The sequence below is a fragment of the Colletotrichum acutatum genome (assembly GCF_030867785.1).
Source record: "Colletotrichum acutatum strain CBS 112980 chromosome Unknown BDZ83scaffold_110, whole genome shotgun sequence".
NCBI classification, from domain to species: Eukaryota; Fungi; Ascomycota; class Sordariomycetes; order Glomerellales; family Glomerellaceae; genus Colletotrichum; species Colletotrichum acutatum.
In genome coordinates, this window is record NW_026849104.1 from 76,597 (window position 1) to 101,655 (window position 25,059).

Consider the following 25,059-nt stretch of genomic DNA (forward strand, 5'->3'; position numbering starts at 1 on the left):
GCATGGCGGAGGGGTAGGATCGGCCTGTCAGGCCGGGCCGGGGTGATCCCTAGCTGTCGCCCAAAGCTACGTAATGACTTGCATTAGCGAATCTTCAGTGGGCATGCCCGCCACGCCACGGCCCTGTCAGTGATCTCGTGCCATCCCTCCACTGGCGGCAGAATCTCATAGAGACATCACCACTTGACGTCCGCGATCTGAACTCCCACACCGCGTCGGCGCGAAACGATGAACGCGTCCACATGTCCCCCAACACGCCCGAAAAGTCGACGAGGCTAGCCGAGGTAGCATTTGCCAATGACGCCGAGCCATTCGTCCCGAAACCCTTGATCAACGACCTGCTGCGCACCCGCTACTGCATCCCCGGTTCCATCTTCCTCGTTGAAGACGTCGAGTCGCTCCCGGTGCCACGGTCGAAGCGATGGAGGGCCATACGACTAATGCTGGGGGACGGTGAGCTCTGTATACAGGCTCTCCTCCGGGGAGAGATGCATCGTTTTCTGGACACCGGAGCTGTCCGCGTCGGCTGCTACGTCCGCTTGGGGGAATTTTCGATTCGTCTGCAGGATCTCGCTGGGTATGACGATCGCTCTGGTGGGACACGGCAGATGGTACACTTGGTGGTCCATGACCTAGTCACCGTTGGATGGCATAGAACTCTCACGGAACCCGATGTAACGTCTCCGGAACATGAAGTTGAGGACGAGGTCGTCTCCGACAGCGATGTGGAATCCGTCGCAACTCCGACAAAGGCACGACAATCAAGGCCGATCTCGATACCCGCATCGACCCAGCGCCCGATACCGCAACGCACGCGTTCGATCGGGGCAACCGAGGCAACCGCGGAGGCTGATGATGAAGACGAAGATGGTTTCGAGGTTATGCACGTGTCGGAGACAAAGGCAACTCAACGAAGGGTGCAGGCCAAGAATAAGGGAGGTCCTGTGGCTTTGCCGCGCGACTGGACAGATCCGAACACGCCTCTAAAGCTGACCTCTTTACGATCCATTCCGAACTTGCCCTACAAACAGAATTGGTCTGTCAACGTTCTCGCAGTCGTCGCCTCACTATCCGAAATCGAGCCGTCCCACATGCCGCCGCATCATACACAACGAACTGCTCGACTAGTTGACCCGAGCACTAGCAAGCAAGTCATCTTGACCGTTTTCCTCGACGCCGAGGCCTTCACCCCCAAAATTGGGAGCGTCATACTCCTTGTCGGTGTCAAGAACCACCGATTTGATGGTGGCTGCCTCAAGAAGTATGCTAGCGACAAGCCCAAACCCGGTAGCAGGTGGTGGTTCGAGGAGCCGAGACAGTTTGACTGGTGTGACGTGGACGGGCTGAAGCAGTGGTGGGAGCAGTCGGGCTTACAAGGAGTCGCATTCGACGGCTCATGACTCGGGAGGAACACGCTCGATCCATACACATGATTCCGACTGACACGTACATGAACGTCAAGAATATCAAAGTCTTGGTACCAGTTTCAGACGCTACTCTGTATGACCTGGACTGGCTACTGACTTGGGCTATAGATGAGCCCGACGTATCTCCTGCATGAGGATGGGGGTATGCCAACATATATGGTGGCAGCTTCATGAAGAATGCGGGAATCGCTTGTCTATCGCTCGCCGAAAGGTCTCTCTTGCCGTCTATTCCACACCCCAGGCACCGAGAACGTTTCGTCCACCTCCGTTCATGCCCTTGCCGCTGAGCGTCTCAAGCCGCTTTACCCGATTCACAAGCAGGCCAACGCAAATCGGTCCTACGATTGTGCACAAAGTGATGGCCCACGTCACGATCAAGAACATCTCCGAAGGTTGATCAGGTGCGCCTGATCCTCCGCTGAAGATGCCGGTGCTTTCGGCTAGTGCAGAAATCAAGTAGCCAATTTCACCACGAGCGACCATTGCGGAGGCGAGGATGCAAGCCGGATACACAGAAACGGGCATCTCCGGCTTGGGGGAAGCATTTTTTGGAGTTTTTCCGAGTTGTCGCGAGTCGAGCGGTTGAGGCGGCACCTCTTCCGTTTGACCATCTTGCGCACCCTGCCGCGGTTCCTGGTCCTGTTGCGGCTGCTTTGGAGGAGAAGGCTGGTTGTTGTTTGCTCCCGAATCTGTTGCTGTCCCGGCACATTGTGTTCCGGGTGCGAGTTTCTTCGCCTTCTGCTTCCCTAAATCAGATACCTTGTTGGTGATCCGCTGCACGGACTGCAACGGACTGGCAAAAGATAGCAGCCAAACACCACACATTAGTTTGCCACCCATCATCAGAATAGTGTAGACTATTCCACGCCAAACAATGGGACCGGAAAACATCCTCGTTATCGGTACGGAGAAGCCGATGGATGCCTGTGAGGGTTAGCATCTGACATCAATACAAGGATATTTACCATGGGGACTTACGAAGAAGAAAGGCTTCAGCACGTGGTCAACGGCCTTGCTGTAGTAACGTTCGTAAATCTCAATGCCTGTGTTGTAGGTATCCAATTCGCCATTGCTTGGCATTGGACCAGCAGCAGGTGGGTTCTCGGAACTCGATTGCCCTGGATTGTTTACAGGAATAGCTTCTTGGTTGTCTGAAGCAGATGCAAGTTGGACCGTGGGTGCTTTCTGCTTGCCCTTTTCGCGAGACATGAGATGAGGCACCTCGCTGTCCCACCAACTGATGGTGGCGCCCACGACATATGCCGCAAGCAAGGTCGATGTCCCAGCGAAGGCTCCTCCCATAATGAGCCCGAACAACCAACACGTATGGATGATGAGGGCAGTCTGACGCATACGAAGAAGCTGATCAATCCTTGACCCAGGGTTCTTCTCTCTTATCGTGTTCAGGCGCAATGTGATCGGCCCCACGACGAGCTTACACACCGCCGGTACAACGGTCGCGAAACCCAACGAGACGAGAATCGGTCGGACCACCGTCACGGCGTTGAAGTCGCTGCCGCCGCCACCACCGAGGTTGGACACGACCTGGACCATGATGAGGCCGACAACGTCATCCATCATGGCAGCGCTAGTCAACACGACTCCCATGCGGGTGGTCGTGAGGCCGCTCGTGCCTAGAACCGTAAAGGTTGTCCCTAGACTGGTCGAGCAGAGGGCTGCTCCCGCGGCGAAGGCTTGCAGCGGTGTGGCGCCGATCAAAGAGCTCAGGGTGAAGGAGAGGCCCATGGGGACGGCGATGCCAGTGACGGCGACTCCAATTGAGAGTAGAAGATTGGCCTTGAGGGATTTGAAGGAGGTGGAGAGACCTCCTGTGGACCAAGAATTAGTACCGCAGTGCTCAATTGGGTATTGCAATAGATGGACCTTACCTTCGTAGACAATCAAGATCAGGCCGAGATATCCCAGTTGCACCATCGAGTGCTCCAATTCTTCGGAAAGCCATTTTGCTCCTGGTGTTCCCCATGCGATACCGAGGAATACCTGACCAATGAGGCCACAGTAGACGAGCTTGTCGAGGCCATAATTTACGATATTGAGCAGCAGGAGGAAGCCGGAAAGGATGGCGATGGTGGTGATGGATGGCTCATGATAGGCCAGTGAGGATGTTGTTGCTGTCATAGCTCTGCGTGGTTTGATCAGGAGTATCTTGAGAGTAAGAGAGACGTTGAGACTTGGGCAACAGCCATTTCACGTATGGCAGCTGGATATCGTCTTCCTTTATTAATTGACCGCTCAATATCAGCTCGGGATTATTGTTGAAGACAATTGCAGTTTGAAAATTGACGCAGATCTTGGCGATGTTTACTGGGGTCTCCCCTTTGCTGACTCATGAGCAACTCTCGGCGCATGACGTCACATGATCCCAAGAAAGCACACGAGCGCCGTCTATTGCTAATGTTTCTTCGTACTTCAGGTTGTCACCCAAAGTTGCAACGGAAACTTTATTGGTGGACTGTTTTCAATGTTCGAATAGACTGTTCCAGCCAGGTATATTATAAAAATGAGCAACAACGCAAAAACACATCTCGCACCTGAAATATGCCAATGTCCTAAAACTCCAAGGCTAGACCCGCTGCCAGCTGCCAAAGTCTCGTGTTATCCAGCCACGGTGCGCATCCCGAAATCTCGTCTCCCAAGGTAGTAAGCCCTCCCGGCGACTTTTTTCCCAATTCGGCCAAAATCAACTTGCGGAACAGATTACCGCAAAGGCGCCCGGGGGCTCTTCTCGGAAAACAGGGTCCCGCTCCGCTTATCCTTCTTCCCCTTCCCCTTCCCCTTGCCACCCGCTGGAGGCGGCGTACCGGGAGCAGTAGCGTTCTGTCCCGGGGCTGGAATCGCGCCGCCGCGGTTGAGGCACGAGTCGTTGTCCGGGTTGGCGACGTTGATGGGCACCTGCAGGACCTGTCCGATCTCGATGAAATCCGGGTTGGGGATGTTGTTGAGCTTGGCGATGTTGCAGATGCCCGAGTTGAGGAGGCGCGCGATCTGGCCGAGGGTGTCGCCTTGGATCACGGTCAGGGTGACGGTGCGGTTGGCGTTGTTAACTGCGCCGCCGCCGCCGGGCGGGGCGGCGGCCGGGTTGCTTGTCAGAGGGGGAGGCGGCGTTGCTTGCCTCTTTGTCGGGGGCGGCTCGGAGCGTGTTGGTTCGGAGCGGGAGAAGAGGAGGTGGGAGAGGCTGCGGGTGATGAGGCCTTTGGGGTCGACTTGGGCGTCTGGTTTGATGATTGGGTTGGCTTGCGCGATGCTGGCGAGGCCGGCCAGGGCGAGGTAAAGGATTGAAGAGCGCATTATGACGGTGGATGCTTTGTTGGTGACTGAAGTCGACGTATAGAAAGAGAGATATAGTTGAGTAGTTGATAGAGCTTTGACAGACTGTTCGTCGACTGAATGAGTGACAGTTTCGACGGCGAGCACAAAACCTTGGTCTTTGAGGTGTGGGATACCGTGGGGATATATGGCGACTGAAAGAGCGTCTGGTCTGGAAGTTGGAACAGGGAGACTGTGGTCAGAAAAAGAATGGCTTGGCCCTTGAAAGAACTGAGACGATCCCCTCCCCTCGTCTGTCAAGTCAACTTTATATCAGAGATAATACCGTTCCTCCAAGGTATGCCACCTTCTCTGAAAGTCGCCGGATGGCTTGGAGCCAGGTCCGTCAGGATGCAAGGTTGGTTGCGATTGGCCAGATGGGGGGAGTTCGAGGTTAAACTGCCCACCCCGGCATACTGCCAGATCCACCTCCATGTAACCTGCTTAACAGACACTAAGCCCTGCCGCCCGCCCTACGATGCCTCCCATGGATCCGGTATGGGCGGAGGTCGGCGGGCAGAAGTTGGGTTGCGAAGTGCGGGAGCGTTGGCTTCAACGTCGCGGAGGGGTGAGGGAGTTCCACACATAGGCCGCCCGCGAACGCCGAAGACAGTAGCGAAAAGCTAAAAATATGGGGGGATCTTGGAGAGATGCGCGTTGTTGTAGCGTACTCCGCGAAGAAGACACGCTGAAACGGCAGCCCAGTACTTCAACAGTGTTGCGGCCGACAATTGAGTCAGGTTCCAGCGAACAGTCGTGGACCTCAAATCAATGGAAGAACTGGTTCTGCAGTGCTTCAGAGTCGGCAGGGGAGAGCTGCCTAGGATGGGACAGACGGACCCAGCAACTTGAGACGGCGTCCACACCAGTTCCCAAACGGTTACTCGCATGTTGTTGAACTCTATCAACGAAACCACAGACAAGCTCAGAGATGTCCCGCGAGTATCGCACATCCTTCCTTGAGTCAGGTTCCGGGGCGGTTTGGACAGAGCCCAACTCCTTAGTCCAGCCCAAGCTTTTTTAGCGCATAGGATGCTGAGGTTTCCGGTTTGCGTGCTCTCGATTTACTGCTCTGCAAGGAGGTGCTGCTTGTTTCCAGCAAAATGATGGCACCAAACGGATCTCGGATCTCCCTGCTTCAAGGAGTGAGGTAGAGTCGCTTGACAGGATGCTGACGTCTAACCGCCAATGAGGAAATTCCATTTCTTCTAGAAGTCCCAAGAAGTGCTGCATCTGCTCTGAGTCTGTGACGCACGGCACTGCCACCCAGCAAACTGGATGATTTGCGAAAAAAAAAAAAAATGACCAGACGAACTAGAGCCCCAGCCGTTTCGGGGTGAGGTGGGCACCCACGACAGGATCCGAGTCCGATCTACGCCAGGGAACACGTCTTACAAACTTTAAACCTCTAAGCCACGCGCCCACCTTACATGTTGGTCGACGAAGCTCAACTGATTTGTCTTTTGCAAAAGTGACTTTTTGGTGATGTTCGGAACTCACTCCCAATATTGGTGTATCCATTTCGATGGAAATTGGCATTTGGAAGAGCTCGTGAAGCGTGAGAATTCGACGCATTGTGAGGCAGATAGCTGCGCTTACCGGTTTGTAGGCACTTGGAATGAGATTGGAAATTGGAAGTGAAATTCTCTCTCTCAAGATTGTCGGGAGTAAGCCGATTGAGCCGGCTTACCCGCATGAACGGTCCAACGGAAGTTCTGCTGCACTCTGTGACAGCAATGAAAGCCTCGCGTGGAATCAAATCTACAAAACCAGGCATTACGTCAAGAGTGTTATCGAGAATCTACCACAAATTGATTTTACTTGTATCGAGCAATATATCGTTCATCTCATGGATGAGGGTTTGGGTGATTGGTTTATGTTCTCTCAGCTAATTATCGGGTACATAATATCTAGCGAAACCTCCTCTTCCACAACAGGCACAGACTGCTTTCCGAAAGGGCCATATTCTCCAGTTTGTTGACCGTCCCATCTTTGTCTCGAGTATAGTGCACCCTAAAACATTACTTGGCATTGTGGCTCTGAAGATAGCAACAAGCAAGGGAAGGCAAACTTGCACCACACCTTACCTATATACCAAATATGCTTATTTGCTATTGCAGGCTTTTGCTTTGGCCTTGGCTGTGTTCGACCATCTCCAGAAACATGCCGCGTTTGATCACCCGTAAAGCACTTTCTCTGAGGACTTTCATAGACTGAATTTCTCGAGCCGTCAATCACAGTCTGACGAGGGGAGGAGAATCTGCCGATGGGTCATGGTCTAGGAATTATACCGACTCGCAGCGGTCGTTGAGGCTTTGCAGGGACTTTGAATGTCTTATTTGTAAATGAGATCAACCTCGTCTGACGTAAGTTGGAGAACTAAATTTCATGGAGAAAGGTGGTGAGATTGATTGAAATCTACGCAACCGAGGCAGAAAGACCATTGTTCCTCGAAGTGGTCGTTTCCGATTCCTTGGAGTTTTGGGCAGTCGCTTAGCTTTCGCTCGCAAGCCATAACATCCACCGTCACAAGACTCGTCATTCTTGAAAGGATTAGTTTGTCAAGACCGACAAGAGAACATTCAGCCGGCCCATATCAACTCAGTCACGAGCTGTCGTTAGACATATCATGCCTGTGTGTTAGAATCCTTCTCCGTAAATACAATGATAAAGGGGCGCATTTATCTACGAGATCTTATTTCAAGCAACCAACAGTCATCACAATTATGAACATTACTAGAATACAATCTGATGTGTTCATCTGCCAACTATCGAGACTACCGGGTTCTGGTAACGGAGCTACGCTGATCACCTCTAGGTAGTATGTGTTGTCCTTTCGCTTGCCAATTGAAGAAGCTTCTTTCATATCTCATTCTCAAGACTCCTCGTTATTAACCCACTCATGCTGATCCATAAACTGGGCCATGGTTTTTTCCACCATCGGTGCGTCGTGAATCTCGTCTCCGATCGCACGCAGGTTAGCCGCCAGCTCCTCGGTCGGCTCCCAGTCTAGGTATAACTTCACCAGCTGACGTGTCACGCCTCTATTGCATTTCGGGCACAGGAACCTTGGCGGGTGCTTTGGCGCCGTACGACAGGGCGCAAAATACGCAATGCACATCCAGATGGGTTCATCCTCCTCAGCCTCGTACTCGAGCTGAAAGTTCAGCGCCGCGGAGGTGAGCGTAGGCATCAAATTCAGCGCGTTGGCGTACGCATCGATGAAAGGCGCGATATGGTCGTTGTCAGGCTTGCAGCGGAAGACTTCTACAGGGGTCATGCGCGCGTAGGCGGCCTCCTCCACGAAGCTGAACTCTTCGTTGTGCAGATCCGAGTGGGCGTTATTTGTGCTGGAGCTGTGAGTATAGGGCCGGTGGTCAGGGCTGCCGTCTGCCTTTTGGAAGTACCAAGTTCCTGAGGGGGAAGTGGCGTGCATGTTAATGTCGAGAAATCTAAGGTTGGGCCATGATGTCTTGCTCAGGCCCTGCATAGGTCGTAGGAGGGAGTCGTCAAAGGAGCCGGTAACACTCAGATCTACGAGATTTTGTGAGAATGCGCAGATAGCAGAGCTCAACGGGTCTGGGACTCCGGGCTCATGTAACGCTGGCGGCATTGCCCTCTCGTTCCGATATCGTCTCTGAAAGAACTCGAATTCGGCTTTCCTCAGTGACGGTAGTGATAGCTCTCGAATAGATTTTGCCGCTTCGTTCCGATTATTGATTCGTATTTGGTCGAATCTCTTCTCGTCGTCGTTGATGAATAGCTTGAAGCGTTCCAAATTCGGCATCTTTGAGGCAAGGAGGATAGGCACCCTGGGGTAGGTGTTCCGGTAGCCATACCTCTCCTCTGGTTGAATCATCGTGAGCTGTTTGATTCTCGCCAGATCCGGGAGTAGTCGGCATTCTCTTAGTTCAATGAAGGAATGCAAGAACCGACCCTCATAAATCCCGTCCTCCTCGGGGTACATCTCACCCCAGGGAACATACTTGGTCGGCCATGGTGTATCAGAAGGCGATTCTGGGTGGTTTATATATAACGCGAGGCGACAGCTGATTGTATCGGGATCTTCATCTTCCCAACCGCGAAGAATCTCGAATAGTGTTCTTATGCCATCACTGTAGCACTTGTCATTGATAAGCCGTTCTTCGGGCGATTCCGCTCTGTGGGATGCAGCATCATCGTAAGGCGGAAGAGTGATGGTGACGATCAAGCTGGCCAGATGATATCGCCTAGCCGGAGTGAAAAGCTCAATGAATTTCGGAAATTCGTCACTGGTGATCTTCAGAGATCTGAACGTGGCTTTTTCCACGGCGGCTTGTAGTCGATGCGAGACTGTGGCTATCGGAGCGATGGGCCAGACTGGTCTCATGCGCGTATTATAAGGCTTCAGTTTTGCTTCGGGCTGCTGCTGCGGTAATAGATAAGAGACAATATCATCGACCAATTCTTGAGGAAGGGTCTCCATTTCGATGTGGTTGAGCACGATGAAGCATTGATGGCGAGGTAAATAAGAAGCTGCCATGACCTCAGTGGCTTCAGAGGAACATAAACTCACCAAACCCCTCTCCGGGCTTGGACCCGATATTCCCTAGGCAGCCACGATTTGGCGCGCCCTCCAACCACACCAGAAGTGCCAGTAAGGAGCAACCATGGAAGCTAGGCTTTATTGGGTTAGCTCATGCCCCCTGTCTTTTTCTCATCGCATCTCCAAGCACGTAACATCTGGACAACGAGTTCTAATAATGTTGGACTATCCAAGCATTAATCATTCCATGTCACCTTTGATTATTCGACTCATGATTTGGCAACTAGCGCCTGATTCTTCTGCCACTAACTCAATAAATGTGACAGTTAAGGTCACTTTCCTCCTCCAATCATGTTCACTAAGACATTGCGATCGTCAGCTTAATCCGCGCCATTCAAGGGAAATGAATTCCAAGCATGAGCGCCCGTATCATATCCCCGCCGCAGGATCCGATGTTCCCCTATTGGAAAGCAGAAAAGTTTGCGTTGATTATCATTAGAAGTAACGGAGCTGAACTGAACGTCCAGTCGAGTCAGTCGAGTTGCCCTGCCCTACTAACACTAAAATCCGCGGGCCGTACCGTATCATCCAAGACCTTGACGGGACGCATAGTGGCCCAGGCTCATGTTGCATCACACCAAGTTGGTGCTATCGCCAGCAACCATACATTTCGTTGCATGTGATGACATTAATTCTCAAAACCCATCATCACTGCAGAGAAGCAGTAAACCAGCACTGACTGGCGCACCCATCGGGCTGGTTGATGAGATGGCACTTTAAACCACCATTCGCAAGCCTTTGTCAAGATTTCGAAAGGGTAGACTCTTATTTACACCGCCACTATGTATTGTAAGATCGGAACTAGTATACGCTTAGTCGGAATCGTCTCCGAGTTGCTCGTCCTCGCCGCCTGTAGACCCAGCAAAAGCTCCAGATGCCTTGTTGAAAGCAGCCTCGCGCCTCTTCTCAAGCGCCTCGGCATCTCCCTTGATGCTTGCAGGGGCCTTGGAAATCATGACCGCAGAAAGTTCCTTGCCAGCAGCCTCGGTCTTGGTGACGTTCTTCTTCACGAGACCACCAACCTTCAAGCTCTCGAAACGAGCCTGGTTCGACACCATGGCATTAAGCTGAGTCTCGGTGAGGTCGACGATGGTATTCATCTGGCCCAGAAGCTTCTTGGCTTCGTCTTCGGAGGGAGTGAAGGTCTGTTATTGATTCAAATGTTAGTCCCAACAGTCGCTTGACAGAAACGAAAGAAAACGGAAACTCACCGAGTAGTCCTTGATACCCTTGTTGATCGTGCTGACGATTGAGTTTGACTTGGTGCCCAGCTTGATGGCATCCTTGTAGTTCATGTCATTGCCCTTGCCGAGAATCTTGATCGACTTGTTGACCTTGCGCTCGATGTCGCTCAAGCTCTTCGAAAGATCGGCGAAAGACATTGTGCTGATTGTGTATTGACTGTGGTCAAAGTTAATTCTGAAATGTGTTGGTAAGTTGGAATGCTGTTTAGATGTGATGATGATGGTGGTAATGGTGTGTTATTTGTTGCAGGCGCAACTGAAGCCTTTTTATGATCCATAGAATCAAATCATCGTGATTCACATGCTGTTGTTTACCTCGGACCACACACACTTCTGTCCGTCCAAAAGAGTAGCTGACCCCTAGAGCATGAACCAAGCACATCTGGGGTAGCCCTGAGCTATGACGTGTTCAGAGAGCCTCATCTTCAAGCGCCCGGCGATTTGGGAGCTGTGGCCCAGGGTCTGGCTTCGAAACATGAAACGATGCGGAGGCCGCCCAGCGATCCTCCGCCTCTGATGAGCCCCCGGACAGAACCCAGGAAAACTCTTTGATGGGTCCTTTTCTGGCGAGACGTCCCGAAAAACAGGTTCAAGACAGAAACTGCCTTTCCCGAAGATAATTATGCGAACGTGAAAGGAAGTGTGATGTGCAGCGGTGACAGGGAAGGTGTTGGGCAAGGATTCGTCGATCATTCGGCAAGCGGTCAACATGCATCGCTCACACGGCCGGCGATCGTAACATTAGTCTTTGGCAACTATTATGAGAACACATACCGAATCCTACCCCACTGTTTCCCCAGCGTCGATAATTCGTCGAATTGCCCCAGGTCGTACAGCCTTGTCGTTGTTAGCATGAATTGTTAGTAGGATGCTTCCTTGGCTGTGGCGGGGCATGGGCGTTTCTCTCTGTAACCAGAAGCTCACTGCCTCGGCCCGCAGGAGACAATTCACGTGGATTTGCAACTCAATTCTATCTTGCACGCATTCAAGTAAACAACACCACGTGCTCGCCGACGGCCTTTCTGAGAGTTCACAACAGGCAAGGCATAATGCAGCAGTAACATCTAATTCGAGAAGCGTATCAGCATGAAATGCTGCTGCGTGCCGGTTGCCTGCGCGATGTATCAAAGCTCCAATGGATCTTTGTATCCTTAGTCAAGGATGGTCCGAGTCCGAGTCCGAAGTACCTCCCGTGGCGCACCCACCTATCTCCGAACCGGTGTACACTTTGCGGTCGTGACTTGCTTTTGTGCCAAATTGATCGATGTGGTAATCAACTATTGGCTTACACAAAACGAATACAGGAGGAGATTCTTGAGTAGTCCGTTACAATCTCAATTGAACACAGAGCGGAGGGATGATTGCGAAGCAGGAGAGCAAGACGCCTCCATACGCATTGTTGAATTGGATTCATACTCGGTAGTTGTGCAAGTAGACCAATAGCGATTTGAACATTGAGAAGTAGGAAGGTTGTGAAAATTCTATGATATTTAAGAGTTGAGAATCTCACCATTCTTGAGAAGGTCAGAGAACGACGAGGTTTCTTGAGAAATTATTCAGTCAAGTTGTTATGTACCGTTCAACTGCCTTTACGGACAGCCCCAGGAAATGTAGAAGCCAGTAAAGACAGTACAAGTATCAGCTGACGGAAGGCTAAGGCTCCGTAACCGAACTGGTCAGAACTAAAAAGCCGTTTAGCAGTCTATCAGCCTGTATCGCGGATAAGTTGTAGTGCTTGCGGCTTGCTCAGCAAAGGTCCAGGACTTAGGTTGGGCATATAAGCTTCAGTATTGGCTGGTCCGATCCAATTGAGTCATCTCTGACATTCGAGACAACGGTTACTTCGATCTTGTACACTTAGTCAGTAGACAAGTCCCTTTGATCTAGCACGCCCTCTTATTGGTTACTTAGTCTTTATGAGGATACAATCTCAACAGCCTAGCAGCTTGCTTGCAGAAGTCACCTCTGAGTCTGCGGCCCGCTACTCTTCTTACATTAAATTGATACAGTAGTCGAATTATGGTGCCGTCGGTCTCCTGGTTCTTAGGTTATATTGAGGATCCAAAACAGCCTTACTCTACAGGACAATATCCGTGCGTGGAATCCAAATTGCCAAACCTCAAGTCTCAAGTCCCAGTTCAAAGCTCGAGAAGAGGTTGGGTTATTGAAAGATGATAGCGCCCGACCACGGTAAGCTTCAATGAAGTAAAGGTGAGAGAACTAAACTCCACTCTTGCAACTGATCGTGTTGACATATAGCAAGCAGCATCAGTGTGTCTATCTCCACTAAGATCTGTAGCGACTCTCTCATTTCTGAGTGACAACCCCACGATGAAGCTGATTTTCGTCCGCGCCAGTTTCCGTTTTCTCACTCGCGATGCGAGAGCGCTTGGTGGGGCCATGACCGGGGCCGGGATCCTTCTGTCGGGTGCCGGGGATCGGAGCACGTGCAAGAGCATAGCGGGGTAGCGAATGCCGGTTTGACCCAGGCCGGCCGAGGCAGTCGAACGTCTCGTTGGCTGCATGCAGAAGATGGGCGGCCTTGCGAGCATTGAGCCAACGACATGCGGCTTGTTTGTTGTTCCAAGGAGTTCATCAAATGACCTTCGAGCCTCGAGTTCTTGCAGCAGCCAACCACATGTGCATTATACAGATCTTGTTGCCAACCTAGGTGGTGAAATGGAATTTAAGGCAGTGAACAGTATTGTTACGTGACATGCTGTCCTATTTCAAGTGCACGATTCGTGGACCATCACTTCCTTAGCCCTATTGGAGTCCAATTGTTGGTTTGAGGTGCAAGAATCTGGATGCCATATTTCGTTGACCAAAGTCATATGGCATTCAAATTCTGTGCCGAGTTGCTCCATTTAGTCCGAAGCTATTGCGACCGAATATTGCTCAATTGGATGCTATGGAGACCATCAAGATAAGGTGAGGCATTCGGTAATTAATGGGATTCTCGACTGGTGTTCAGTAGAGCAGCCGCAAATTCATGAGTTGATGGGCCGAATGTAACTAACATTCGTGTCTTTGAGATTAGATGCACTCGGGAATAAATCATGAGAGGTTCATGTATTATGTTGCATTGGTACCGTCTACTTTGTTTGATACAGCCTAGAAGTGTCTAGCAATTACCAACGACCCCGTATATTATGACAACCAGGATGTATTTGCGAGGTCTGGAAGCCCCGATTATCCCAAAAGACCCCTTGCGACCTGCAACCTGCCATAAGGTACCTTAGGTTTAGTTGGGTACATGTACCTAGCACATGACTTTGTCCCAGCAATTCACAACATCATGATGCACTGAAGCGACGTTCATGTCGCAGAACCTTTCCTAGACTGCCAAGAATCTTTTCAGTCCGACTTTGTTGTCGGGACGAGGTTCAGAGTTTTGCGTTGCCACGGTCATGTCTAGGACAGTGAACCTGGATAGTCGGTGCGGTGCTATGCTCTAAGAACCGAATGCGGTGAAGGTCGTTGAGCTTTCTCTGTACAACATTTGTCATGAGACGGGAGACCCGCATAGCCGAGCGCTGTGCTCTGGTGGAATGTTGCTGTAGTGATCTTGGGATGATATGGGGTTCTGTTCTGGAGACCAGGTTTCGCGAAGGTTTCTACGTGGCCTTGAGAATGATGTGTCGTTGAGGTTGCGTTAAGGGAAATTGACGTAGATTCCTCGGTAGTTGGGGGAGTCGCCCCAGAAACCGCGGGGCCGGCGTCCGTTGAAGTCTTTCCAGTCCCTTCTATACTCCTTCATCTTTTCCTTCTTTCTCTTCTCTGATACCCCGCGTTCCAGAAGCGCGTACCACTCGAGTTTCTGGGCCATTTCTAGGCTGGCGACGTCTCTCTCCTCGATGGCAGCCTCGGAAGGAGTGAGTTCTCTGGAGCATCCGCAACCCATTGTGGTGACTGGTTTGTATGGTAGATAGATGAGCGGAGAGAGGCTGCTGCGGTGATTTCAAATGTGAGAGAAGACGTAAACTGACACCAACGACCAGCTGTGTTGTGAGAATTAGCTGATCGGATTGCTGATGAGGGACGGAACAGAAGCCGAGGGTTGATGTGAAGAATCGGCCGGTTATGTGAGTGAGAGGGATGAGTGGTTTAGCTGGTGAGCCTGAATGAATGCCAGTAGAGATGCTTCTGACTTATACATTCTGGAAGATCAATCTCCGTAACCTGTATGGTAAGGGTTCTCCCTCATGGTGTCCATGAGAGTGCCCACTTTCCAAAGATGTTGTCAAATCTGTCCACCGTGGGGAAGAAAGGAGACAAAGTTGTCGGGCAGAAACTCAGAGTTCCGGTCATGGTAAGATTATGCATCTCAGCTGCTTAATTTGCGCAGTGTAAGTGAACTTTGCTGCCAAGAATCTCTTGGCTTCATTGCCCGAATGCCTGTCTCAATTGTGTGAGAGATCTCATCAACAGTGAGGCTATCTTGTCTTTTCTTAGCATCACCTCCTTGTACACCGCCTATGACACTTGCTAAAATACTTCAAAGTCTGATGAGAAAAGGATATTCATTGCAATCGTTTTGTCTATGTCATAAGAATTTGGTGGATATGAGAAAAGGACTCATCGAGGACCTCTCACATTCATCACGAAGAGCCCTTTGGCATCCTACCTTGATAAGCCCGTCCACTCAAAACAAGTTCGGCGGCAGGCAAAGTAACACAGGTCAACCGCAACCCTGATAGTTAAAACACCGCTGTTTAGAGGCTGTTCTGAAGGCTTCGACCGCAACTTTATACAATAGCTTGGAGAAGAGGCCAGTCGTGCCGGAGATACCAAACATAAACGGCCAGGCTGAAGCATATCCCACGTGCAGATCTTACAATGACTGTCCGCAAGGCACCTCGCACTAAGAATTGATTCGTACTTGTGACTCACAAAGAATTTACTTTCTTCGATAACAAGGTACCTAGAATCATAGTAGAAGCTTTCAAATGAAATCTACTAGTAGACTCAGAGCGTTATGAAGAGGCAGAGCTGTAGCGTGTCGGGTACTTCTATCACACTAACAGCAGAATGGGAACGGCAAGAAAGCGCGCGCCTCTAGTTAGGTAAGAGACGAATAGAGCGTTACTCCAAACACACTCCCATTACAACTTCAGCTCAAAAGAGTTCTTGATAGAGAGAAAATGAAGAAAGTTTTCGAATTTTTGTGTTATCGCCCTTTTGCAGTTGACACGGTATCTCAGCTCTTTTGGCATCTTACCTATGACTCGAAAATAGAGAACGTATCTTGTGCATAGGAACGCGACACCGAAAATAAATTCTGTTGGTTGTTTTTATTCTCCTTTGACTTGGGGTTCATCAAACATCGGATACTACTCTATGTTCTAATCTGAGAGCTTCAAGAGAGGTCGCGCCGATTCAGCTCAGTAGGGTATATTCAGTAATGAATTCGTACATGTAAGCTCTCCCTTGTTTGATTGTCGCATGGGCCGAGAATCTATCAGACAGGCTCATTCAGCAGACCCGCCCAACTGCTGTTTACGTTCTCATCCGGCAAAGACAATCTGTATGAGTTTCCACCAAGAACGAAACTAGATCTACGAGTGCCTGAACCCGATGATAATAACATGTATTGGAACGTACATTATGCAGAATGAGCGAGGGCCGCGAATGATTGGGAGACGTCACTATCTTAGAAGACAACCGTAAAGCCCATGCAACAAACGGTTAGCAATTAGAATGCAGACGCTCATGGATAGAAGCATCCGTCAGCATATTGAGGAAGGTCAGATTGAACAATTATCTAACGACGATCAGATGATCTATTGCCTCACGGTGGCTAAATGGCAAACGTAGCTGCAGCATTTGGCGGAGACGAAGAAAGATGGCCACCTGAATGATTGAAAGAAGCAAACAATTAAGCTAGAAAATTGCCATTGAGATTCATGATCGGCACTCGCAACGTTACGTGGATGATGGCTGAATGTGGCTGGGCTATTGGTGTTGACAGATAGGTACACACTAGCCTCGAATCCTTCACCAAATCGGCGTCGAGGCTCGTATACCTGCTCTTACGGACGAGGCCGAGCTGAACGGGTAGAAACCGGTCCGATCAAGTGTGTCTCGATCCTGCAACCACCAGCATGAGGTCGGCTGCGTTACCAACGGCTTGCCTCGGCCGAGCGGATTGTGGCGGCTTCTAAAGGGACCTAACATGTCATAGATCAGCTCTCAGATGATAAGGAATAAGCTGCCATTCGCCTGAGCAGGTTCACCCGAACTAACGCCACTGCCGTCTCTTATCCTAACTTCCAACACTCTTGGAGGCCCCGCAACTTGCCATTGGATGTTAATCGTGCCTATAGGCTAGAGATACGACATGTCACTGAGAGACAAGGTGTCGCCCGCAAAGTGAGTGTGTCGGCTCCATCAAGAGACCCAGAGGGAGAGATCCAGCGTACCAGCCTGGCGGAAAGCTGCGTGGGGTTAATAAGTGACTGCCAACGAACCAGGCTGGGATTCCCTATCTCTGGGTTTGCCTGCTACCGCTTGCCAGATGGCCAATGGGAAAGACCGGCTTTTTTGCAATCATCAGGATATGCCATATTTTTGGTTCTTGGGCTGACCTTCTGCAGGGCGGTCCACAAGGCTAGGTAGGCCGCATGCTTTTCTGGGATGTCACTCACCTACCCGAGATACCGAGGAGACGCTGCAGCTGTCCGGATCAGAATGCATGCTGGCTGCCCACCCCGCAGAAGATATTCTGGAATAAGGGTACGACGGCCGGGTATCACGGATGGAGCTCTCGCAACCTTTTTCGCCATCTCTCATGCCCATGTCCCGAAAGCCACGCGAGGTGGTGGCCAAATGCATCCGATTCAATGTCTAGGTTGCCCACACCACCAAGCCCATGTCTGTTTGCCGCATTGGAAATCGCTACCAGTTGTGATATGAAATTGCTGTGTCAGGAAGGCATCTCCAGGCGGCATTGATGAATGCTTGAATAAGCACAAATTATCCCAATTTAATTGTTTGGTTGTCACCCAGGGTGGTGGTGGGCAGTCGTGACACCGTGCCACCGCGCGCTACGCCGTCTTTTCCAGCCAGCGGGGACCTGGGGAAATGACAGGAACTTTACGTACGAGAATCCGTAATTCCAGTCGTTCTCGATAACCTTAAACTGCTACCGAGGCGCTGGAGAATCTGTCGCAGATAGACTTGGAGAAAAAGGGCATCAGTGATTGATGCTGCGGCGGTTTGTCAGGCGTAAGACATGGCTTGCCTTCCTGTTTGTTCCTTCGCGTGATGTTTGCTCACCAAGTTTGTCCAATTGCTGTCCGTCGTGCTACAGTGAGAAAGACGGTGAGATAGCTGAGTGAGAAAGGCTGCCGAGGTTGCTGCCGAGTCAGTTGCGCCGATTCGCTGTTCCTGGATAGATGTGCTGAATGAATGACATCTCCCATCTTCATCGCTAACGCAGGAATACCGATACAATCAAATCTGACCACAACCGCATTCCCAAGGTCCTTTTGCGCGGAACTATCGCGTGGGGCGGAGGTCACCCATCAGGAAAGTCTCCAAGCGCAGTCGGACGAACCAACCCTCTCCAGCAGCTCGGATCTTAAGCGGCAGGCATCCTTCAATCGTGTCAACCCAGAAGGGCGCGCCTACGGAGCACAGAGGGACGTTTGTCACGCTTTCAGAGGGGCCATTTGCGGAGGGAACGAAGGGGTGGGAGGGGTCTCAGGACCTTTTTGTTCATCCACTTGTGTCCAGAATGCTCAACTTGTCAGTGCTTGTGTCATTAACCTGACAGCCTCGAAGCCAACTCGACGCAATGATTGGCCTCGCTGCCGACAGACCATGACATGGGTGGCAGCATTTGCCGTCTCTTCCGACGTCCTTCCCGAACAGTGCAGATTGTCGCTCTGTTCCCGCGTCTCTGAGTGGCCAACAGAGTCGGAACTCGCTTCTCCAGCTCTTCTACTCTCGCGTGCCTTTGCAGGGATTCAACTCGGGTGATTAACTAAGAAAGTCTTGGCCTCGAAGGCTTGAAGAGGGACAACCGCGCTAGACAGGCATCATCCTCGGACCCCAAGGTCCCTTTGCTATCGGCAGATCCACTGAAAGCAGGGCCCTTTTGCATTGAACGACTTTTTGTCGGAGGAGTGGCGACGCGGGTTGGCTAGCTCGCAGCCACCAACGCGTTGGTCTTGTTGCCCTTTTCCTCCTTTTGGCTCTAGCGGTCGAGCCCAGGGTACGACTTGCGGCTTCTGGCGATGCTTCCCACGCTTCCCCGACCTTGGCCACCCGTCTTGGACATTGCTTGAGTTGCTTGAGATGTGCTTGGCTGCCATTCTCTCTGCCACACCCGGCGACACCATGCCCTCCCGCAGTGACTACCTGCTCTTTTCGTGCTTGGCGCCCAGCCCCCTTGGCGATCGATCCGGGAGGCGGCTCTTTGAATGGCCTGTTGAGTGCGGAACGACTCACCTCGAGGGTCTCAACTCTCGCGCTCTTGTCAGTCTGACAACTCCGTTGTTGTGCGCCCCATGTCGTCAAGTCAATGTGCAACTTTGGCGGTTGGAAGATGGGAGGCGGCGGTGACCGGCGGCACGACGGCGGAGGAGGGTAGCGGGATGGATCAATTGCCAACGCCCCAACGCCATTCCCGCTCAAACGGCGCTCGATGGCCCTGGCCTAACCATCGAATGACAAGAGGCCTCTTGGTCATTTCTGGGAGGCGGACAGGCTCCGCGACCGCACCGTCGAACAATACATGAGTACCTAATTTGTTCCAGTCACCGAGAGTGGCCTATCAGGGGGTGGAGAAGAGACGGGCGGAATGTGTCCACCCCCAGAGCACCCCTCCACTCCCACAATCCAGCCCGTTCCTCCTCGAGATGCTAGTTCGTTGCCTGAAGTTCTTCGGGTGGTCCAAATCTGCGAGGGTATCGAAGTATCGAACGCGGGTTGGCGGGTTGGTCGGTTGACTTTCTGTGCCGTGGTATCCTATCAAACGGCACGATCACACCTCTTACGAACAACCAGAACCATCCCTTCCCACCCTTCTAGATGGTGGCGAGGAAGGATAGACCCAACAAGAGTCCTCTTGAGACGAACGATTGGTGCATATCAGGGGCGATTTCGTTTATCGGTCACGTCAGTGCGTCTGTCAAGGACAAGCTACCGCCCGTTCCACGGCTCCTGGTGTGTGTACTCCATAGAGACACACACACACACACACACCCTCCATCTCGTCCAAACAAGCTTCCGCTTGCATCCAGCGCAATATCTACATAGTAGCCTTTTCGTATCGCCCGATGCTCCGCCAGGGGTTGGCCCGCTTCGCCCACGACTGACTCCATTAGGCAGGTCATTATCTCGGCCCACTGGTCGCCGATATGGCAACCGATCATGGAGTCCATCGACGAGGCCCTAAATGTGCGACGCATCTAAATACTACCCGACGCGCTCTCCCTCGTTGTGTTCGATTCTGGTTTCCTCAGCCCATAAGCTCTACGACCAGAGACTCCCCCCTTTGAGTTCCATTCTTTTGAGAACTCAGGGTGCAACCCGAACGCAACACCAACCCGGTAACCAGTACCTGAAAGATTGCCAACCATGGCCTTCAGCAAGTGGAGGGGCAAGGTCGGAGAGCGGCCAATCGTGGTCGACGCCGTCTCGACCGGCGTCGATGCCAACGGTCTCGAGACCGTCAACCCGGACGCCGAACTCAAGAAGTTCAAGAAGATTCACAAGTGGGATCCCTTTTTGGACATTGACAAGCTCGATGCCGCCGACGCCGCCGTCCAGTCTGGCGACTACGAGAAGGAGGCTGCCGTTGAGGCTGCTCTTCACGAGGACTCTCCCTACCCCGAGGTCCGCGCTTCGGTGAGTTTATTCAACGTCCCGAGTCGAGCAACGGGCGCCATGACTAACATGACTAGGTTCAACCTTTTGACGACACCGAGTTGCCGATCAACACTATCCGTGCCTGGTCGATTGGTGCCATCATGTGCACAATTATCGCCGCCTGCAACATTCTCCTCGGTCTCCGTCGCTCACCCATCATCATCACCTCCACCGTGGTGCAATTGATCTCCTACCCTCTTGGTTGCTTCTGCGCCAAGGTTATCCCGGAGATCAAGTTCAACCTCTTCGGTCACGAGCTCAACACCAACCCCGGTCCCTTCAACGTCAAGGAGCACACCATCATCACCATGATGACCGCTGCCGGTGCCACCGCCAGTTACGCCATTGATATTCTCCTCGCCCAGGAGATCTTCTACAAGCAATACTTTGGCTGGGGCTTCCAGGTTCTGCTCATTATCTCGACCCAGGCCATGGGTCTTGGTATTGCCGGTATCCTGCGTCGCTACCTGGTCTGGCCCGCCGCCATGGTCTGGCCCGCGACCCTCATCACTACCACCGTCATGCACTCACTTCACGACCACTCGTCTTCAGATCCCGCCCTCACCAACGGCTGGAGGATCGGTCGCTACAAGTTCTTCCTCATTGTGGCTGCCGCTACCTTTGTCTATGAGTGGATTCCCGAGGTGTTTGCTCAGTTCCTGCAGATCTTCACGTTTGTCTGCTGGATCGCCCCCAACAACGTTGTCGTCAACCAGGTCTTTGGCGGTCAGACTGGTCTCGGTCTTATCCCTATTTCCTTTGACTGGAGTACCATTTCCGGTTTCTTGCTCTCTCCCCTGCAGACCCCGGCTTTCGCCATCGCCAACGTCGGTGCTGGTATCATCATCATGATGCTTGGCTGCATCGGTCTTGCCTGGGGCGGCCCCGATTTCTACCGCTACCTTCCCATCAGCGCCAACTCCAACTTCGACCACTTCGCTCAGCCCTACAACACGAGCCGTATCTTGACTCCCGACTTCACTTTCAACGAGACTGCATACAAGGAGTACTCTCCTCTCATCTTGGGTCCCGCCTTCTCCTTGTCTTACGGCATGGGTTTCGCTGGCCTCATCAGCACCCTCGTTCACGTTGGTCTCTTCTACGGCCGTGACATCATTGACCGCACCAAGTCTGCTTCCAACGAAGAGGCCGATATTCATCTCAAGCTTATGCGCCGCTACAAGGAGGCTCCTGAGTGGTGGTTCGCGACCATGTTCGCTGTCAGCTTTGCCTTTGGTATGATTGCTTCCCAGGTCTGGAACACTCACTTGACCTGGTGGGCCTACATCATCTGCATCATTATCGGTGCCTTCTTCATCCTTCCCGTCGGTATCATTCAGGCCGTCACCAACCAGCAGACCGGTCTCAACGTTATCACTGAGATGATTGTCGGTTACATGACGCCCGGCCGCCCCGTCGCCATGATGCTGTTCAAGTCTTGGGGTTACATGCTCTGCTACAACGGTCTCCAGTACGTGTCTGACATGAAGGTCGGTCACTACATGAAGATTCCTCCCCGCACCATGTTCGCCGCCCAGACCTTCGCCGTCGTCTGGTTGTCCCTCGTCCAGATTGCCTCTTACAACTTCCTCCGTGGTAACATTGATGGCGTCTGCACTTCTCATCAGGCCCAGGGTCTCACCTGCCCCAATGCCCGTACTTTCTACAACGCAAGTGTTATTTGGGGTGTCATCGGTCCCCGCCGCATGTTCGGTGCCGGCCAGCTTTACTCTTGGGTCAACTACTTCTGGCTCATCGGTGCCATCTGCCCCGTCATCCAGTTCTTCCTTGCCCGCCGCTACCCTCGCAGCATGCTCCGCTACGTCTTCTTCCCCGCTATCTTCGGTGCTGCTGGTATGATCCCTCCTGCCACCACCTGGTGGTTGGGACAGTGGGTTATTGTTGGTCTCATCTTCAACTGGTGGGTTCGCAACCGCTTCTTCGGCTGGTGGAGTAAGTCTTTCCTCTCTTGCGACTAGTGCCTCATTTGGACTTGTCGGTGTCATCACGTGTGCTAACCCGACTATCAGCTCGTTACAACTACGTCCTCTCTGGAGCCCTCGACATCGGCACCGCTCTTTGCATCGTCATCTCTGGACTTGCTCTGGGTCTTTCTAACACTGAATTCCCTTCATGGTGGGGAAACGAAATTATGGTATTATAAGCCTCCCCTTTCGCTATATTCTTAATGCTGACTTCCAATATAGAACAACAACCTTGACGCCGAAGGTGCTGCCGTTACGAAGATTTTGCCCGACGATGGTTCTACTATCGGACCTACACACTGGTAATTTATCAGAGCGCGGCGGGTGAAAGGATCATGTTGCATACATACATTACGAGAGCGATGTCGTTTGTTGCTACAGCGACACTTTTGAGCCTAATTTAATATACATTGTTACCCATGATGATGCATTCGATAGACTCAGACATGCATGCCGTAGATGACAACCTCCCGCAGGGTCAAGCCGAAGCTCTTTGGAACCTCACTAAAATACGCGATGACTCTACGTCGTAAATTTTCAAGATGGACGGCCGCCACAAGCGACACATTGATCTTTCCCCTGTTTTTCCTCATTCTATGATAACGGTCGCGTTGTTCCAATGTCTCCCATTACAGGGCAAGCTGTGAGGCACCTCATGCGGAGAGGTAGTTGTTCAATGTCAGCTGCTTTGGTCTACATCAGTCCGGTCACTCCGGTCCTCAGTGGTGGCCATGAGATCATCGCAGTGAAGGGCTCCAGCAACGAGGCGTAAAGAATTTCCGGCTCTGAATAATCTAATGATAGGATAGCCAATTCACCAAAAGCAGATCACAAGTAAAGCTGGGCGAGAAGGAAGTTGTGAAGCTGAGCCCACGTGTCGATCTGGTATTTACAACGCACACGTGACGCGGGGTCCGTTTCATCATCATTACATTTTGTTGCACTTTTCACCATATCCTCCGTTCTTATACTGAGCCGTGAGACTGCGGGGTATTCACAAGCGTTAACGTGGTTCAGCTGACCAATGACACTTTCTCACAATAGCGACGGCTATTCACAATCAGTATGGAAAATCCAAGAGATGGCCAACCAAGCACAATTATCGAAATCGCTCCTGATGGCGACCTCCTTCTGTTGGTTGGGCCAGACGAGACAAGAATGCGCGTTCATTCTATGTCATTGATGACAGTATCGAAACCCTTCTCCGTCATGCTCGGGCCAGACTGAAAGGAAGGCCTTGACATGCACGATCAGGGCAGACCTTCCGAGCTATTGCTACCTGAAGACAATGTTGCTGTATTAGCAATCACCTGTTCCGTCATTCATCATAAGAACAGTGAGGTACCTCGAACGCTCGCTGTTAGCAATGTCCTCGCAGTCGCTACCGCTACGGACAAGTACGATTGTAGCAATACGCTCAGATTTGCCACTAAAAGCTGGCTACGACCCTCTAGAGAATTGGCTAGCAATCTTATGCTTCTCACTACCGCAGCATATCTCTTACAGAATACACAAGCTTTCAAGGAGATCACGAGAGCATTAATACTTAGCTATGATAGTCCTTATCTTGCTCTCTATTAGAAAGATGCCGAATCTCTCATAACGTAGAGGGTCTTCTATAAATATCATGAGGATCTTTCGAGCCTATAACTAACAAGCAACCGGGCAGGTCTTCTAGAAGAGCAGAGAGGGCTCGCAAAGCTGAGGCTAGCAGAAATACTTACTACAGGGGTAAACGATGCGACTAGGCTGTGCGTTCACAAGTGCGGATAGACGAGCAAATATACGTATACGTACATAAAGCTGTTAGAGGAAGAGAACCTTTAGCCATCACGTTTATATCATACCTCTATCACTAAAGCACTAGAGTTAGCAGACATACCTAATCCGATCCCTAAGGAATCAAGCACTGCATATACTTATAGGTACAAGCACGCTACTCCAGCCTACAGGAGCAATCGTAGTTCGAGTCTAGACATCTTTCAAAAAAGCATCGGACTTTGCCTACGCTGCGCTCGCTCAGGCAGCATGAGTTCTAGTTGTTACGAGCCCTCCCATAGTTAGGAAGGCCGAGCGTTGGAGACATGCAGTGCTCGAGTCAGATAATTGATCCCTCTGTATTGGTATCTCTGACTTACCCGCGATAACATCGCCGATGTCGTTTGGGATTTAGCTTGCTGGCCAGACAGAAAAGGGCGTTTTTCTATTGATGACTCGTACCCTATGTTTGGTTGCGGCCTTGGTATGATATATGAATCCAGGTATACCCATGATAGTCCTTCAAGGAACCTCTGACTTAGTGGTGCCTGAGAAGATACGCCATGATGGCCGAGAGCGATGGTTGAGAACCTGCCTTAATACGCGAGTAGCCTCTCAAAGTGGTCCTTGAATAGGTCCTGAAGAGGCCTTCTCTGTTGAGGAATGACTCATTCTCGCCCTCTTCTTTGGCGTTTTTGAAGCTGAAAGATGACGGGCCCTCTTACGTATACTAGTCTATGGCTCGTTGGAAGACTCGCTCCATCTCGAAGTGGGGAAGGAGTGTCGGTAGGAAGAAGACCGCCGGCAAAGCTCGACCAGTAACAACCCCATCGCGTCACGACTTATACGATACATTA

The 25,059-nt window shown here is 51.5% G+C and overlaps 8 protein-coding genes across 8 annotated transcripts; 3 read left to right on the plus strand and 5 right to left on the minus strand.

Annotated features, from left to right (window-relative positions):
* Nucleotides 1–242: 242 nt before the first annotated feature.
* BDZ83DRAFT_586926 (uncharacterized protein) lies at nt 243–1,400 on the plus strand (the record flags this gene model as incomplete). Its single annotated transcript, XM_060505989.1, has 2 exons — nt 243–734; nt 837–1,400. The coding sequence occupies 2 exons, from the start codon at nt 243–245 to the stop codon at nt 1,398–1,400; spliced, it is 1,056 nt and encodes a 351-aa protein (XP_060360788.1).
* A 126-nt stretch (nt 1,401–1,526) lies between these two features.
* On the minus strand, nt 1,527–3,724 carry BDZ83DRAFT_37926 (Sodium/hydrogen exchanger family-domain-containing protein). Its single transcript, XM_060502707.1, has 4 exons — nt 3,317–3,724; nt 2,406–3,256; nt 2,163–2,351; nt 1,527–2,075 (listed from the first exon to the last, which is right to left on the minus strand). Exons 1-4 carry the CDS (start codon nt 3,564–3,566, stop codon nt 1,653–1,655), a joined length of 1,713 nt encoding a protein of 570 aa, XP_060360789.1. The 5' UTR covers nt 3,567–3,724; the 3' UTR covers nt 1,527–1,652.
* A 340-nt stretch (nt 3,725–4,064) lies between these two features.
* On the minus strand, nt 4,065–4,850 carry BDZ83DRAFT_37939 (uncharacterized protein). The gene has a single exon (XM_060502708.1). It carries the CDS (start codon nt 4,734–4,736, stop codon nt 4,146–4,148), a length of 591 nt encoding a protein of 196 aa, XP_060360790.1. The 5' UTR covers nt 4,737–4,850; the 3' UTR covers nt 4,065–4,145.
* Nucleotides 4,851–5,282: 432 nt separating this feature from the next.
* On the minus strand, nt 5,283–5,671 carry BDZ83DRAFT_634160 (uncharacterized protein). Its single transcript, XM_060509079.1, has one exon. The coding sequence runs from the start codon at nt 5,642–5,644 to the stop codon at nt 5,378–5,380; it is 267 nt and encodes an 88-aa protein (XP_060360791.1). The 5' UTR covers nt 5,645–5,671; the 3' UTR covers nt 5,283–5,377.
* Nucleotides 5,672–7,629: 1,958 nt separating this feature from the next.
* BDZ83DRAFT_586906 (uncharacterized protein) lies at nt 7,630–9,219 on the minus strand (the record flags this gene model as incomplete). The annotated part of the gene is made up of 1 exon (XM_060505988.1): nt 7,630–9,219. The coding sequence occupies one exon, from the start codon at nt 9,217–9,219 to the stop codon at nt 7,630–7,632; it is 1,590 nt and encodes a 529-aa protein (XP_060360792.1).
* Nucleotides 9,220–10,151: 932 nt separating this feature from the next.
* On the minus strand, nt 10,152–10,905 carry BDZ83DRAFT_760998 (uncharacterized protein; the record flags this gene model as incomplete). The annotated part of the gene is made up of 2 exons (XM_060515173.1): nt 10,551–10,905; nt 10,152–10,484 (listed from the first exon to the last, which is right to left on the minus strand). The coding sequence occupies exons 1-2, from the start codon at nt 10,719–10,721 to the stop codon at nt 10,152–10,154; spliced, it is 504 nt and encodes a 167-aa protein (XP_060360793.1). The 5' UTR covers nt 10,722–10,905.
* An 8,811-nt stretch (nt 10,906–19,716) lies between these two features.
* Nucleotides 19,717–22,886, plus strand: BDZ83DRAFT_634169 (OPT family small oligopeptide transporter). Its single transcript, XM_060509080.1, has 4 exons — nt 19,717–20,438; nt 20,495–22,412; nt 22,490–22,614; nt 22,667–22,886. The coding sequence occupies exons 1-4, from the start codon at nt 20,169–20,171 to the stop codon at nt 22,748–22,750; spliced, it is 2,397 nt and encodes a 798-aa protein (XP_060360794.1). The 5' UTR covers nt 19,717–20,168; the 3' UTR covers nt 22,751–22,886.
* Nucleotides 22,887–23,335: 449 nt separating this feature from the next.
* On the plus strand, nt 23,336–24,052 carry BDZ83DRAFT_743824 (uncharacterized protein; the record flags this gene model as incomplete). The annotated part of the gene is made up of 3 exons (XM_060513144.1): nt 23,336–23,650; nt 23,675–24,002; nt 24,030–24,052. The coding sequence occupies exons 1-3, from the start codon at nt 23,510–23,512 to the stop codon at nt 24,050–24,052; spliced, it is 492 nt and encodes a 163-aa protein (XP_060360795.1). The 5' UTR covers nt 23,336–23,509.
* Nucleotides 24,053–25,059: the final 1,007 nt, after the last annotated feature.